At 54.3% G+C, this 17,311-nt stretch overlaps 1 protein-coding gene across 1 annotated transcript; it reads left to right on the top strand.

Moving 5' to 3' along the window:
• Positions 1-44: 44 nt before the first annotated feature.
• Positions 45-272, top strand: CHC_T00009543001 (Incomplete GroEL chaperonin). The gene has a single exon (XM_005717648.1). The coding sequence runs from the start codon at positions 45-47 to the stop codon at positions 270-272; it is 228 nt and encodes a 75-aa protein (XP_005717705.1).
• The last annotated feature ends 17,039 nt before the right edge of the window (positions 273-17,311 follow it).

Genomic DNA, 17,311 nt, shown 5'->3' with positions numbered 1-17,311 from the left:
CAGCCAACTCTGACCCCGAAATCGGCACCCTTATCTCTGAGGCGATGGAAAAGGTCGGCAAAGCAGGTGTGATTACAGTAGAAGACGGCAAATCACTGGCAAACGAGCTTGATGTCGTTGAAGGTATGCAATTTGACCGCGGTTACTTGTCACCCTACTTTATCAATAATCCCGAACGTCAAGTCGAAATCGCGCTCGCCACCACCACGTGTACCACGGGTACACGTGGACTCCCCTGCCGCTCTACCGGACCTCCCGGTGGACACGTGTAATCCCTCCGCCACCCATAGGGCCTATGGGGGCTGTACTTGGTCCCCTCGGGGCTACACCCGTTATTTCCTAGTTATTCTAATTTACAGTATAATTTAGCTTCGCCATTACGGCGACGGGGGACTATATAGTCAACCCGATCATCAAAGTAAAGAGGCACGAAGCCCCGGGTCTTTTACCTTGGTTTCTGGATTCCAGGTTGTAGCCTCGACTCGGTACTGGCTCGCCCATACCGACCGAGCCAGCTACACCCCTGGAATCCCAACTGCCTTCCCCGCGCGTCGGGCCAACTGCGCGAGCGCTACCTTACCTACTGTGCTGTCCGCTCTGTTAGTTCTGTTTTTCCTTTAATTGTTCCTCTTCATAGCTGACTCTAAGTCTACTTTTCTACCGCGCAAGCCGCGCCCGGATCCCGGTTCCGGTCATCCACCGGGTGGTCTCCCGAATTCCCTTACGCGTACGAACGCACGTCGCCCTGCCTACAGCCGCTACACGTGGCTGTAGTGCACGACATTTTGGTCTCCCGACCTAGAAACAGTCGATACTCTCGTGCATCCGAGTGTCCTCTTTCTTCCCTGACCCACTTTTTCTTTCTATCTCTCCTCCCTGCGCCTTTCCCTCACGCACCGACCGTAGGTGTATTCGCCATGGTGACCAGCTCCGAGTCGTCCCATGACACTCGTCCGAGAGACGTCCCAGCGCCCGTCGCGGCGTGGATCACGCGGAACCGCCCCGAAGGCCTCCGTGAAGCCGAGAGGTTCTCTCTCAACTTAATCGAGGAGAAACTCAACTCGCACACTGCGAAGATACGCGAGATGTTGGACAGCCTTGTTGCTGGTATGGTCGCCGCTCAGGCGAAGGTACAGTCCCAACAGGGACGTGATCGCCTCTCCGCACTAGAAGGCGTTCTCACTCGAGCGTGGCAGAAGGACTTCCGGTCCACCGTCGACAAGACGCTCCTTCCTCTACGGGAGGAAGTAAATCGCCTGACGCAGGAAGTCAACGACCTCTGTCGGCGTAACCTCGCCTTGTAATCGGCGCAAACACGACCCGTCCCCGCTAGACAAGACGAGTCGACCGCGTCGAAGCCAAGATCTAACCCGCAGTTACATGCGTTACAACCGTTGGACGAAAATCTACTGTTCGCCGACGTCACCAAATCGGCTCTCACGGCCGCCGGGATTCCGCTCCCCGATCGCCTGACGATGGAGGGACAACGGAATCTTATTCCGTACCTAGCGGCAGCTCGAGGCCCGTCGCCAAGATCGTCCAGCGACAAGAAGGTCAAGACCGAAGGCCGCCGTCACAAGTCCGGCCACGGAAGCCGACCTGACCAGGAGGACTTCTCCGGTTACTCGGGTGGATCCCCGCCCTCAGCTTCAGAATCCGACTCTGATTCGGACTCCGAAGCCGAGGCCTTCACAGTACCACAACCGACCTTCCGCTCTAGGGCGAAGGGTGTCACGGTGTAGAAACCGACAAAACACCGCTTCCGAGGCGCGTGTAATTATCGAGCTTACCGTCTCGTGAACACCGACCCCACCGTCGATGCAAAGGTGTACGCCACGACGCGCAAGCGCGTGCAATATCTCCTCGCCGCTATGGGAGAGTACAAGTTTAACGGCTCCGACCCGATCAAAGTCATCAGCTTTCTGGCTAGATGTAAGGAGAATTTCGACAACGCAGAAATGTCGGAGGCAATGGCTCTCATGGCCTTGCCGCATCTCCTCAACCCGCCGGCGAAGGAGGCATATGAATCCCATCGAGGATATTTCCGACGCAATCAAGGGATTGCGTCGTGGCCAGCAGCAGTGAACTGGTTGCTTCGTACGTATGCTACGAATATTCAGATCGAGCAAGCGCTCTCTGTAATCCTGGATTTACGCCAAAAACGCGGCGAAGTTGAGACCGAGTATGCGACTCGTATGTTAACCGCCCTCGCGCGGTGTGGGGACATCCATTCCCCCTATGAACGCACTACCTTGTTCATAGAGGGCCTCCTTCCGGCGATCAAGCCGTTGGTGCTCCAAGCAAGGGAGAATCGGCCCGGATCCTCATTCGAGGACACGGTGGCCGAAGCCCGCGCTCAAGGGGCGGCCTACCGCGCGCAGACGGCTGGGGCGAGAGGACGCGTTGACTTCGCGAGACCCGCCGCTAAGGAAGTGTTGGCGATGCCAGGCAGTATGCCCTCATCGACAACCGCGGGTCTGACCCCGAGCTATCATACCGGCCTGGACGCCGAGAACTTCCTCTCCAATGACGAGCCATTCGCCGCCGCAGCTGGGTCACCGTCATTTCCCACCGAGGGATACTCATTCAACGACAAGGATTCGTTGTTCTACGGAGAGCGGCGGCCGACCTACAAGGACCCGCCCCGGCTTCCGAGACCGCGCGAGAAGTCTCCCGGTTGGGCCCGTCGAGAGGGAACCCCGGACATGAAGACATCTTCCTCGCAAATCATCTGCTACACATGATACAAAGTCGGCGATCATATTAACCCCGACTGTAGCATGAATGTGCGCGATGTGTCGCTCGTCCCTCATAATTTTGAGAAGCTCACGGCGGCACAGAAGGCCCGTGTTCCGGCAGACGCGTACTTGCGCGCCGTAGCCCTCCTCAGTTTCCAGGCTAATCGGCTGATCGCACCCGTCTTGCCGTCGAATTCTCCCTCCGCTTCGGAGAAGTCAAGCCCCCCGAGCGGCAAGACCGCACCGCCGAAAAACTAAGAGACCCACAGCTGAAAATCGCTGACATTCCATTGCGGGATACCGCGTCACCTCCGCCCCCGAAGCCGGCGATCCGCGTCTTGGGACGGAAACACGCTCGCCAAGCGAGTCCCTCCAACCCCGATCCGACGGGCATGTGGACGCTCCGCCGACGGTCGACCTGTTGTGGCGGTCAATCTGAGAGCAAGTTTCATAATACTGCTGACCGACGGGAGGGGCTCCCCCGATGACAAGGCCGTCGAGCCAGTTTGTACACTGTCTCGACGTAATTACAAGGTCAACGCCGACCTTGGGCTCACCTCCTCCATCATGGTGCGTCAACTCACCATCTGGACACGGGTGCCGGCTCCAATTTTGTCCGCGCCGAAACCCTGCCCAAAGGATGGGAGAGCTTAATCGAACCGGGGGAAGTCCCGACTATCGCCAACGCGAACGGGCGGCCGTTACGAACGAGCGGGTCCATCACCCTCGTTGTTCTACTAGCAACTCGCACCATAAAATGCAAGTTCATCGTGTGCGAGCGTCTGGCAGCCCCCGTCATCCTGGGCTGTGACTTTAACGACAAGTTTGTCGAGGCCATCTATCCACGTCGGAAGGTGGTTGAGCTCGATGATGGGACGAAAGTCCCCATCGTGAGAAAACCGGCAACTCGTCGAGCCGAAGCACCTCCGCTTCCCTTGGAGCAGGAGTATGAAAACGACCCGGGTCGAGTTTTCCCCAAACTCAAGGTTTCTCGTCCGGTTATCATACAACCCGGGACGCAAGTCTGGGTGCATGTGACCAACGGTCGTACGGGTCTTTCCGTACTGGAACCCAACCCGCAGCTATATGCGAAACACCGCGTCTCCCTGTCGAATGGGGTCGCGCACATCACCGCACTTCGAGAGTTCAAGGTCTCGGTAGCCAACTTCGCCTCCGTCCCCAAGCGCCTCTCGAAGAACCAGGTGCTGGGGTACGTTACCCCTCATCCGCGTGCCATGATACGCACCGCGATGCCTCTCGACGCCCTCCTAGCAGCGGAATTTAGAGAAGGGGACAAGCCCCAATCTGATAAGGGGGAGAAGCTCCTCCAGGCTTCGTCGAAGGAAGAACCCCAAGAGGTTGACGCTGTCTCCCTCCAAAATCTGCCGTCGCACGTCCGCACTCGCGTACGTGACATGCTTACGCCGTACTCCCGTATGTGGAGTGGCGACCTCGGGGAAGTCCGGGCTACGCAGCACCGGATCGAACTCAACCGCGGCTCGAAGCCGTTTCGATGTTAGCCATATCGGGCTGGACCACGGTCTCGACAAGCCGAACAAGACGCCGTAGATGAGATGATCTCAAGCGGGGTCATCTCCCGATCACAATCAGAGTGGGCGTCTCCGGTGGTCCTCATCCCCAAACCGGATGGATCCCTCCGTTTTTGCGTCGATTACAGACGTTTGAACGCGATGACAGTACGGGGCACTTACCCGATTCCTCGGATGGACGAGTGCCTGGACTCGCTCGGCGAAGCGAACGTGTTCACAACTCTAGATTGTAACTCGGGTTATTTGGCAAATCCCCAATGCAGAAGATGACCTTCCGAAAACCACGTTCACGTGTCATGCCGGTACTTATCAATTTAACCGAATGCTGTTCGGGCTAATGAACGCGCCCGCCACATTCCAACAGATGCTGGACATTCTCCTCTCCGGATACCGATGGACGAGCTGCCTCATCTATCTAGATGACATTATCATATTCTCGAAGGATTATGAAACTCACCTCAAGGATGTCAAGGTTATTCTCTCTGCGTTACAACAAGAGGGGTTATCACTGAAATTGAACAAGTGCAAATTCTTTCAGGACTCCGTGAAGTACCTGGGTCACATCATTCGACCCGGGGAACTTCATGTCCACCGGAAGAATGTCTCGGCTCTAGCCGAGGCCAAGCCGCCACGAACCCAGACCGAGCTTCGCTCGTTTCTGGGTATGTGTAACGGGTACCGACGTTTCGTCGACCACTTCGCCAAGATTGCGGCGCTATTAACGTCCATACTTAAGAAGGGAGAGCCCGATCGGCTCCCCGAACTGGACGAAGACCGCAGGTCTGCCTTCGAAGATCTGAAGACTTGCCTGATTTCCCCGCCGGTATTGCAACTACCGCGGCTGGGACTACCGTGTTCCCTCGACACGGATGCACCCGACGCCCAACTCGGTTGCACGTTATTACAGCAACACGAGGATGGTAACAGATGCCCTGTCGGTTCTGGTCGCGAACGCTCTCGTCGGCGGAAAGGAATTAATCCACGACGGAGAAAGAATGTTTGGCCATTGTATGGGCCATTCAGACGCTGCGTCCCTACTTGGAACGCGAGCGATTCACGGTTAACACCGACCATCATTCCCTTCGCTGGTTAATGAATCTCGCCGATGCAAGCGGGCGTCTAGCACGGTGGCGCTCGCGCCTAGCCGAGTTTGACTTCGACGTCACGTACGTGAAGGGCATCAAGAACTGTTTCGCCGACGCCCTCAGTCGAATACCGTCTACAGGGGGCACAACCGTCCCCATCGACAAAGAAATACCGTGCTTCTCCGTTTTGGAGTTTCACGAAGACAAGCCGGAAGTAGAATCCCAGGAGTGGGACGACGACATTCACGACGGATGCTTCGCCCTCGCCCCCCGGCTTCCAAGGACGCAATTACACACGACGAGATTGTACTCGCCCAACACTCTGACCCGTTCTGTAAGGAGATCGCTTCCCATCTTAAGAAGGGGGAGGGTGTGGCCCAAATTCGCCCTTCCAAGTTCTTCATGAACAAGGAAGGGGTACTTTGTCGGAAAGCGCACCTTGACGGTGTTGAGCAAATCGTCGTACCAACCACTCTGCGAGAGCGAGTGTTGTATATGGCGCATTACCCCGCCGCCTCGGGCATCTCGGAGGCAGGCGTCTGTTCTACACATTAAGACAACGGTACTACTGGCCGAGTATGTCCGTCGACGCATACGCCACAGTCAGAAGGTGCTCCGACTGTGCGAAAGCTCGCATTAAATTGCGTAAGCACAACGCGAAGTTGAAAACGTTCCCCCCGATGGGACCCTTGGAGTTTATCGCTATTGACATCCTAGGCGAACTCCCCAGAACGCCAAGAGGCAATCGATACCTCTTGGTAATATCTGATCGTTACTCAAAGCTGACCGGAACGGTGCCGCTTAAGAGAATTCCCGCCGAGACCGTTGCCCAGGCGTTCGTCACACACTGGGTCTTCGTATACGGAGCCCCAGTGAAGCTACTCTCGCCAATGGGAGTCAATTCACGTCAAGGTTCTTCCTTGCCGTGTGGAAAATCCTTCGCGTCGAAAGCGTGTTCACCACAGCTTATCACCTACAAGCTAATGGACAAGTGGAGTTCAACCGCACCCTGGTGTCCTCACTACGGCACTACCTAGCCGACAACCAACGCGATTGGGACCAGTTCACGGACGCGCTAACCTACGGTTACAATTGTACCGTGAATCGCATGATCGGCATGAAGCCGTTTGATCTTGTGTTATCCCGGACGCCGTCGCCGCTTTCCATCCAACAAACCCCTACAATGGAACAGGATGCCTCGCGGACGCAGTATAAGCCCCGTTTCTTAACGTGGTTACGCGGGCTAATGTCAACAGCCCGCGACACGCTACTAGCTGGTCAGGACCGATATAAACGCGATTTCGATACGAGATTACAGACGCCGACACCACAATATTCGGTTGGTGATCAAGTCCTCATCGAGCGAGAGACATTCCTGCGAGTGGATGAGAAGACGGATAACGACCGGGTCAATAACAAGTTAGCCCCACGGACAGAAGGCCCGTTCCCGGTGGTGGCGCTCGACGAGCATACAGTGACCATCGTCCGGACTACAGGCCTGAAAGATAGAGTCTCGAGAGACCGCATTGTGAAGGCTCCCCCTCTACGGACCATACACGCCGACGCCGAACACTCGTCACCTACGCCGGCCGACGGCGACGCGTTTACCTTCCTCCCCGCCGGGGCACCTCCCCGTCAGCTGAGAGAAGACCTCGACATAGGTAACCCGAATAGATCTCCGCCAAAGACAACAGATCCCGAGGACCAAGACACTACTCGCGATAAGAACGAGATCGAAAACTCGACGCATGCCGCGAAAGCAACACGAACTTCAAGGTCAAAATCAATTCTCCAGCCCACAGGGAGCCCCCCTACCTCGGGATTAATAGACGCCCTCCGAGGCGACTCGCACCCCCGGATCATATCCAAATTGACTCTGAGTTTTGGCTCTACGGGTGGACAAACCGGGATACAGACGGCACCTTCTCTTCCCAGGCTATGGCCTCGCCACCAACGTACCGGGGAGACGAGACCGAAATCACCACGACCTCTGCAAGCGGATCCCGGCCCGAGAGGCGACAAGTCGCCGAGCGAGCAAACATGTACCTTCACCGCAAAGTCTCGTGACACGTGGAGACGGGACCCTGCGAAAAATCAAAAGAAAATCCGCCCGTCCGAGACCTCCGCACCGGCGGTGGTCACGAATCTCACGCGCAGCCACACGGAAACACTACCGAGTACAAGAGAGATCGCCGGGGAGCACATCGAGAACTTAGCGTCTATGTGTACCTTCGGTTACCCTCCCCTCATTGCCTCGGTACGTCCTCCTCCCCCGCCACTCGCGGTTGAGGCCTCCCCACAACGCGCGCCAAGCAGGCCCTCCGAGGCGACGAAACGGCCCCCCTTGACGTACGAGGACCCCAAGACCTACGTGGTCGAGGCCCTCACCGGACATAAACCGGGAACGGACGGAATGCCGCTTTTCCGAGTCCCGCAGTATGGGTATACTGCCGAAGACGACACCTGGGAGCCCGCGAACTACATCGACTACAATACCGTCTTGCGGTTCTGTAGACGCAAACGTCTCCCCACACCAAACCTCCAGCTCTGGTCTACCCCCGGTAGCGTCGGGGTCGACAACTAAACATCCCCCCACCGCCCCGCGACGGGTGTCGTAATTTTCCCTCAGGATGACACACCGAAGGACGGCCCGATAATTAGACTGACCTTCCCACCTCGCTGGATGCCGCGTACTGTCAAAACCCTCGAGGGGGAGCTTCCCTCTAGGGCCACGTGATATTTCTCGATCCTCAGCTTCAAGCTGTGCGACCGCCTTCAAGGGGAAGAATTCACTGAACTACGTTGATGACACGCCCTCCCGAGAGACGTGACGTACTGCTCCGCGGCCGCACGGTCTCCTTGCAGCATGGTACGCCCGAACCGATCCCCGCGCTGGAAGCGAAGGACCTCGGTCCTTCGGAGAGCGTTACCGCCCGGTCACCGACCTTGCGCCGGGGAATTTTCGAGAAGTGGTCGACGACCTCCCAACGACGGAAAGAAGCCACCGACGATAGGGTGCGAATGACTCGCGTCGTTTCGGGCTGTCAATACCGGTGGGGGACTCATAAGACCTCAGTGGTACGCTGTGCGCGATATCGGCTCTGGCCGAGTGCTCATGCCGGGAAAAGCCCTTCGAGTACAGAGGTCGTGTAAGGACCGCGAAGTGTCGGACGCATCCTATCGACCTCTCATGGACCCTGAGCGATGATCGACCTCAGGAACTGTCGCCCCCTTCAGTGCCACTATCCTCGCGACCGGCAATCGCCACCCCGCAAACGGCTCCAACGGCGACCCAACCGGGGGGTGCGTCTCCTTCTCGGGGTACGCAAGACCCCCTCCCCGATGTCGCAGTTGCAGGCCGCGTGCTCCGCAGAGGCGACCAGGATCTCTGTCAAGTAGGAGAATGATCCAGTGCGACGTATCGGCGCCTCAGATAGCCCTATCGCCGCGAACGTCTCCCGCTGGGTATAATAAGAGCCCTCAGGAGGAGGCACGGCTGACTGGACGGGCAGGTATGAATGACTCAGACTATCGCCGCGCCGTTCCCGTTCGTCGCTCGACTCGCCGTGCGCGCTAGCCACCATTGAGGCTACCACGCTGTCTCAGGCGGACGTCTTCGTCACCACGACTCGGCCCCGCCCGTCATGCCCATCGCCGTGCTCGCCGCCCCCACAAGTGACCCCCAAGCGCCGTCGCGCGACAGAACGCGCCTCGGTATGGCGATCGAGAGGAGAAGAGGACCCGTTTTATTGACTACCCTAAACTACCTTCTCGTTGTCGACATGCGCGTTTCGCGTTAACACGGGGTGCCCCTATGAGGGCACAAACCGGACTTGCCCCAATTATTAATAATCGACGAGGTCTTCCTCGACACCGGCCACCGGCGCAGCCGGGGCATCCAAAGGGACCGACCCCCCGTCGGAGTCGACCGGGTTACCTTCGGTCTTCGTTGCTACAGGAGTCTGCACAACGGTCGGCGCCACCTCCACGCTCGGGACCTCCACTACCATCGGGGTGTCCGTTACGGGCGCGGTAGCACCCGCGTCTGCCGCCGCCTTGAGACGTTTCACACCCGCCACAAATTCGGCGTTATTCACCAACTTCGGTAACTCGTCCTCTGAGACGCCCAATTCGGCAAACAATCTACGCCGTGCCACCGAAGACGCATCCGGCGACCTGGGCTCGCTGCGATGTACCTCCGCGGGGCCTCCCCCGACAGTCAGCGGCGCTTCAATAGCTGGTGTCAGCGGCTCTGCCTGGCCGTGCATCAGTTCGGGCTGTAGACTTTTAAAAGTCACCGAATCAAACCGGATCCAATTTCTGGACCCGGCCCTCCGACGTCCTCACGCCTCCCCGGCGATGCGTTCGCCGGGTCCATACGGTCGTAATGATGCCCTTGACCGCACGGTACGGGCGGCCAATCCACCTTGTCATGGATTTCTAACAGCGCATGTAGCTGATCGGACACCCATGCTCCGCCCAGTACAGTATCCAAGTTCAACTTGCGCAACCATTTAGTGACCATGGTCGGTAACACATATAGTCGTCCATCGACGGATGACCATATGAACCGTTTCGCAACAATTGCGATCCACTCGCTAAGGAAAATCATCCAGCGAGGCGAACGCGGCGAGTCATTGAGACTCAAGCGGAAATACACCAAGCAAGGTGGAATCTCCGCAAGGAAGTCCGCAGCGACTTCGTACTGCGAAAACCACGGCGGTATCTGCGGATACCGCTCGTATCGGGATCGAGGCTGGAAGTTCGTCGCCTCGATCGACTCATACGCCACGAAAATTCCAAGAGCGTTTCTCATCCGACGCCCAAACTTGAGCTTGTCGTAATAACCCGGGTTGCTCTCCCGTTCTACATACTCCTCGAAACGCGAGGGGAGAATTGGCTTGTCCCATGACAAGTAGTCAACAGCCGGCTCCTCGATACGCTCTGGAAATTTGTCCAACACACGCCTTGAATTGGCGACGTACCCCTGATCCCCCTCAGTGCGGTACGCCCATGTGTCGAAGTCCCACTCGACAGGGATCGGGCGGTTACACGCCGTTCTCGCGAGGCGACGCTCCAAAGCCGCCATGTACGTCTGGCGTCGAACCCGCCCGTCGCGGCGATACTTCGGCCACACGTGTTCCTCCTCCACCGCGAGGCGGAAGGAAAAATCACAAGACCATACAGCACGTAAGCTGAGCCCCCCGGGAAGAGCCCCTGTCACGTCCGCATAGGCCCAGATCAGGGGACTGTCCCGTAAACCCGCCGCATTTAGGAATGGCGCACGTTCGAACAGTAGCGGGGCGTTTGCCAGCGTCCTACCCCGCAACTCACGTGGTGCTGGCCACTCGTTCCAGCCTTCGTCTCCTGTCCTCTCCGGTTCTCCATACGGATTATGGAATCGTTCCATCGCTCGTCTTACTGGACAATGAACCGCGTCTCCCCGCTGACCGAAGCGCTTGCTGATCGCCGCTGTAGCGGCGTCGTGGAACCTGAGGCGGCACACAAGGGGAAGGAAGGGGCTCGAGGAAGGTAGGACAAGGGAAATTCGAAATGACAGGGAAGCTCCAGAGCTGGGTCAGTTTGGAACTTCAAGCCCGCAGAAAACGGAAGAAAGGGGAAAACGGACCGACTCTTCGTCGCTCGCTGGTCCACCTCGCCGCCCACGTCCCCTCTCTTCCTACCACGGTTGCCACGTCAGCGCCGCTGCCTCAGTTGGCGGATATTTCTACCCTACATACATACGAGGACGCGTGTTTTTCTAAGAAGGGGGATCTGTAGTGCACTGTACTCGGTACCGGGACAGCTGTCCTAATCCCGCCAAAATCGCGCTCGCCACCACCACGTGTACCACGGGTACACGTGGACCCCCCTGCCGCTCTACCGGACCTCCCGGTGGACACGTGTAATCCCTCCGCCACCCATAGGGCCTATAGGGGCTGTACTTGGTCCCCTCAGGGCTACACCCGTTATTTCCTAGTTATTCTAATTTACAGTATAATTTAGATTCGCCATTACGGCGACCGGGGACTATATAGTCAACCCGATCATCAAAGTAAAGAGGCACGAAGCCTCGGGTCTTTTACCTTGGTTTCTGGATTCCAGGTTGTAGCCTCGACTCGGTACTGGCTCGCCCATACCGACCGAGCCAGCTACACCCCTGGAATCCCAACTGCCTTCCCCGCGCGTCGGGCCAACCGCGCGAGCGCTACCTTACCTACTGTGCTGTCCGCTCTGTTAGTTCTGTTTTTCCTTTAATTGTTCCTCTTCATAGCTGACTCTAAGTCTACTTTTCTACCGCGCAAGCCGCGCCCGGATCCCGGTTCCGGTCATCCACCGGGTGGTCTCCCGAATTCCCTTACGCGTACGAACGCGCGTCGCTCTGCCTACAGCCGCCACACGTCGCTGTAGTGCACGACAAGGGATGGAAGAGACGGTGTTGTGCGGGACGCACCGCACGCTGTGAAACTGTTTGAGGATGCGATTGAGGAACACGACGATGTTGGTTCCATGGTGCTTCTCGCCAATCTGCTGGTAGATGGTGCGGAGGAAGTCGAGGCGAATGCAATTCGCGCTACGGAATTGTACTTGCGCGCAATTGAGAACAGTGATGATACGCAGGCCATGGTGATGTCAACAGCACAGGATGGCGTGCTGTTCAGGTCATAAGTTGAACCCAAGTCTTGGCGCCAATCCGCCCGAAAGGCTCATACTGTACAGTCACACCCCAATACACTGTAATGTATTCAATTTTTTTCAGGAATTGGAATAAAAACCTTTCTTTTTGTTTCCTTTTTGTTTCCGCGGAAACGTCTAGGACTCGCGATGCATGCATCGCAAAGAACACCAATACCAAAAAGGGGACCGCGCGTTACACGTGTTCACTTCTGTGAAGTATCTTCTCTTTTTGGGAGGAACGGGGTGGTGCTGTCGGCACGGCTGTTTGCAGAGGTGACCACGAGTATAGAGGCGAACGGGTGTTCACGAAAGGAACGAATTTATCTGCAGAGAAAGGTGAGTCATCACTTCCCTTGATGCTCTTCGTAAACTTCTTGCGGTAGCTCACTTTGATACAAACTCTTTTTGAAGCCGACGTACGTAACCGGTAGGGAGCGTTTATTTGCAAACTTGACGCCCGCATTCACAACCTAAGGAACTTTGTACGTGCCAATACGTTGCCTCACTGACCGTAGTGATGACGCTTACAGTGTACCCGCATTGTACCATCCGCAATCGAGTCCAGCAATTATGTAATTTCATATCTACGCTCTGTCACCGGCTAACCAAACTGTTCGAACATTGTACCGCTCTTAAGCTTTTGGCTCTTTCATACGGACCCTTTTTTTACTTCTCGCAGAATGAAAGGCGTTGCAAATAGGGAAACAGGTCGGACTTGTCGATGGGGAGTAGAAGCAGGCGGAGAAATGAATGAAACAGCCTCCGTCATGGGCTTCAATTGTGCTCTGATAGTAATTTGTTGATGAAGATAAATCAAAGCGGGATCATACTATCTGCGATGCGTGTCCGTGGAAAGTTCACGGAAAAGCCATACGCATATGTACGCCTGTGCGAAAAGAAAACAGATAGAACATCCAAAATGCCTTATTTGAATCGGAAATAACGTTTCACGAAGGCTCGTGAAACCCAAAGATGCTGGACACGTACACTTTGGCCCAGCAATCCACGGAAGAGGGATTCGAGCGCTATTGAGACGCTCCCACGTGAACCCTCGTGCGCTCAACAAAACAACAACCACATGAACATTCCGAGTGAAACTTTCATCACAACCGAAGCCTCCCACCTCACATAGAATATCTGGGACGTATGCGGCTTATCTCATCAGACAGCCTACCAAACGGCCGTGCGGACATCCACGCCAAGCCGCCGCTGCCGAGCCGACATCCACACCAAGCCGTCGCGCCGACATCCGCTGCAAGCCGCCGTCTCCGAGCCGGCATCCACCCCAAGCCTCCAGGCCGATATACACGCAAAGCAGCCGCACTGACTTCCTCGCCAAACCGCTAAGCCGACATCCGCACCAAGTTGCCGCGCTGATATCCACTCCAAGCCGCTGCACCGACATCTACAAACGTCTAACCTCACAAACCTCACCGTTCACCCGACTCGTCGTAAGCACGAGCATTCAAAGACTACAGGATCATTTCAATATGGAGTGCCCTTCTGTTGAGACGCCCCGCTGCATACCAAACATCTGAGACGCGTCTGGCTTGTCATGCCTCACTATCGGTCTCACTGCCCACCAAGCCGCCGGGCCCACACTCCCACATGCTCAACTCCACCTGTTACGCAACCAATTGGTCACACAAGTACTATTTGTGAAGCACATCGAGCTTGACATTTGTGATGTGCCATGTCACGAGAGAAAAGAAGAAACTACTGGGATGTTTTCATTGAAGAGAAGGTCCGCGATGCCGTTTTTCAAAGGAAGCCCGTATCAGTATGTGCGGAGCTTCTGAAATCTGGTCAGAGGCTACGACCATCCACTGAAACAAACGTGACTGAGATCAGCAAGGAGCTTCAAGGTTCCGGATTTCGTCGGAGCGATCCTATCCTTTTGTGGAAAGTTAGACGAGGCCGCTCACCTGTTATTCAGGGGCATCAGCAGTTCGAAGCAGTACAAGCATCTGGGTTGACGAGAGTGGTTGCGCAGTGTGTCAAAATTAATACTAACACCAAGAGGGAGGAAACACTTTCCACGGAGGCTGACCTTTTGTTTGCACATCAGTATACTGCAACGCTCGATCCGAAACCTTCTCCAAGATCAGTTTTGGCGAAACTCAGCCAGTTGCGAACTGCAATCGACGTCATTCAAAAAGAAGGTAATAAACCAGTCCCGCTGAGTTCTATTGACGTTGACTATATTATCGAAAGGTTTCCACCTCCCCTCCATTTGGGAGCTCGAGCGCTCGGAGTCACTTGCATTGGTCACTCCAAAATAAGTATAAACTATCTAAATTACCATCTGAGGGCGGCGAAAACATGCCGCTTCAGAATATTTGAACATCTCATTGATGAACTGGAGAGGTCTCTGGAACGAGCTCATCGGGCCGTTTGAACTAAACTCCTTTTTGATGTACTGGCGGTCGATATGGGCAGTATAGGATATGGCAAGCGCAAAATAGAGCGTTTTCTGGCGAGAGCACTACGAAATCATTAGATGAAGCTGCACGAAGTTCGGCATGCGAATGAAAAGAGTCGTCTGTGATCAAGACGAAGGAAAAACAGCCGCGACCAAAAAGCGCGGACACGTCAGCGACGATGAGACTACTCTTTCTATAGAAAGAGTACTCTTTAATATATATCAATATATATTGATCTTGAAGGATTTGATCCAAAAGAGGTGCTTGGAAAGAGAGACGAATTTCCAATGGCTGTCTTGAAGGAAATCTCTGAGAAATTCCACTAAATGCATGCAAAAAATTGCATTTACAACGAATTCGACAGAAATCGGAAGAATTTTCGCCTCTTATTGATGAGTTTGCCACGAAATGAACATACGCAGTACACAATATCAAATGATCGAAACGTAAAACGTGTCGTTCTCATGGTGAGTGTTGAAACCCTTCTTAGCCTTCTCTGTTGGAATAAATTCAAAGAACACTCTTGCATTTGTAAATAAGCAAGCACAACTTTTGCGCAGAAGGTTTTCATAGAACAAGATAACATCTCCAGGTCCCTATTCGGCCACTGGGACCCTTTGCTTCACCTGGCGTCTGTGAATAGTGATCGGATGTTCATGCAGCTCGGTATGCTCTCGTGGTTTAGTCACAGGGGTTCATGCCCGCCTTCAGACAGTTTCAATTTTGCCGGCCAAGCTAGAAGAAGAATCCCAGAGAGTCTGGGGTGATAATTGAACACACGTTTCGGGTTTCACTCGCAGTGAAGCTCTTGTTCTTCACAGTATCGAAGGCTGCGCAGAAGTGATGGGCCATAAATAGAATACTGTTTGTCGAAAACCGAAGAATAGTAATCACGGAGCACTTCAATTATGTTGCTTAACGACTTCCAAGTTGCCTTGTCGTCATTGGTAATCACAATATTGCGAACAAGTCTGGCGCTTATCTTGATCATTTTCCTCCCGGCCTGGATTAAAACCGGTAGCACTGACCCCAGCGGTGCCCCATCGCCGGCTTTCTTGTGCACACCGGTTACTGTGGTGGTGGGACCGTGGTTGAAGATGAATTCTACCTGTGTATTGTAGTGCAATGCGGCTGTCAGGCAGAGACCAAGGTCCAACGGTCCAACACAAACAACAGCAACAAAAACAACAACTGCCAACGGCACAGCGCTACGGAGTGTTCGAAGCTCCCTGTCCTCTTTAAGCGGGTTTGCGGCCCGCAGTAGCTCGGATCCCTGATAAGGGGGGGCAAAGAGAAGGGCCCAGCCCGGGATCGGTAAATGGTGGTAGAGACTTGTAAAGGCAGCTGCTCGACGAGTTCGGAGGAGTGTTAGAGTAAACCAGGTCCGATGGGTCGTAAATCCAATGCTCGAAGAGCGCCTTGTACACCTTATACCCTTGATAAGGTCTTCGACGGGGACGTCGCAACATAGCCCGTCGGGAAAGAAGAAAACGTAGCAGCGCTACACCGTCGTACTGCCCGATGGCAAAGTACCAACAACGGATCGGTCGCAACCAGATTCCAATGGAACCAACACTGAGAAAAGCACCACTGGTGCACCAACACAAAAGCCCGATAGCAAATGACGTCACGTTGCGGATCGCAATCCTACAAGGTGGGACCAACTCAAGATTAAGGGAAATTAGGATAAAGAAATAAAGGAAAATTGGTAAGGAAAAAGGGGACCCCCGAGCGCAAAGGATAAAGTAATCTGTAGTGAAAGGAAATGTCTTGTAAAAGACGGACTTCAACCAAGGCGATATCAGACTCTGGCAACTCGGGTTACCTTTACTGACTTCGTCGTCAGAGGGCTAAGGTATATGTCGCCCCGCCGGAGCCACTACAGTAGCACGCGGCGCTAGATCCTAGATCTAATCTAATGTCAGCAAAATTAATGCCAACTAATTAACTAAATAAAATAAAATAATTAAAAATTAAAACTGTGCAATTATTCACACGTGTGTCCCCCAACCCGGACCACTTTTCATATCCAAATATTTTCCTTTCTTTTCACCCCCCTTTTCAGGTGCGTATTGCACTACATGTATGCTTTTTTTGTTCAAAATTTTGTTTAGTCGATGCACTTCGTGCTCGTTCAAAACTTTTTCACATCGAAGAAATCCCTGTGGTCAACTGCGACAAGCTTCCTTTTGAGCTCATTTCCATCCGGAAACCATCTTGCAGTGTTGCTGTAGAGCTCCTTCGTAAAATGGGCGTTTCTATTGTTGAAATTCGAAAGCAATATGCACCGACTGGTTCAAGGCGTTTCGCTTGACGCGGACACCTGTCTCTCCGATTTCTGTATTATTATCACGCTCTAAAACTACAGTTCTCGTCTCAAAAAATCTCCCTGCCCAATTACTTTTGTTCCACGTGGAAGATACATATCAATGCTCCAGCTGCATTGTATACTGCGGCCGGAGCATAGATATGTAGCCACGTGCAAATCGGATCACGAACCAGTGCATTGCCATTGAAATGTGAAAATATACAACATAAAAAGGGCTTGGCACGTAGTGATTTATATTCTTTTTTCAAGCTTTCCTTCAGATATTCCTTTGGTGTCTGATTGACGACACTTCGGTTTTAATTGCAAGGACAATCGTGTGGTTTGAAATTCAGGACGGAAATAGGAGTTTGGGAAATAGCACGATATGATCAAATATGGGCCAACATTTGACGGGATTGTTCTTTCGCCGTAACTCGCCTCGATTTCAAACAAAAATCGCAACATTATTGTTCAGAGTTGCCTCATGAAGACCCTTCAGCGGTTCCCCTTCTTCGAGTGGAGACCTCTG

The sequence above is a fragment of the Chondrus crispus genome, genomic scaffold, assembly GCF_000350225.1.
Source record: "Chondrus crispus Stackhouse genomic scaffold, scaffold_340, whole genome shotgun sequence".
In the NCBI taxonomy this organism is placed as follows: Eukaryota; Rhodophyta; class Florideophyceae; order Gigartinales; family Gigartinaceae; genus Chondrus; species Chondrus crispus.
The sequence above is the reverse complement of the archived record's forward strand: the minus strand, read 5'-3'. Positions and strand labels throughout refer to the sequence as shown.

Coding starts and splice junctions, on each gene's coding strand:
- CHC_T00009543001 (XM_005717648.1), top strand. CDS start 45: ATGGAAAAGGTCGGCAAAGCAGGTGTGATTACAGTAGAAGACGGCAAA.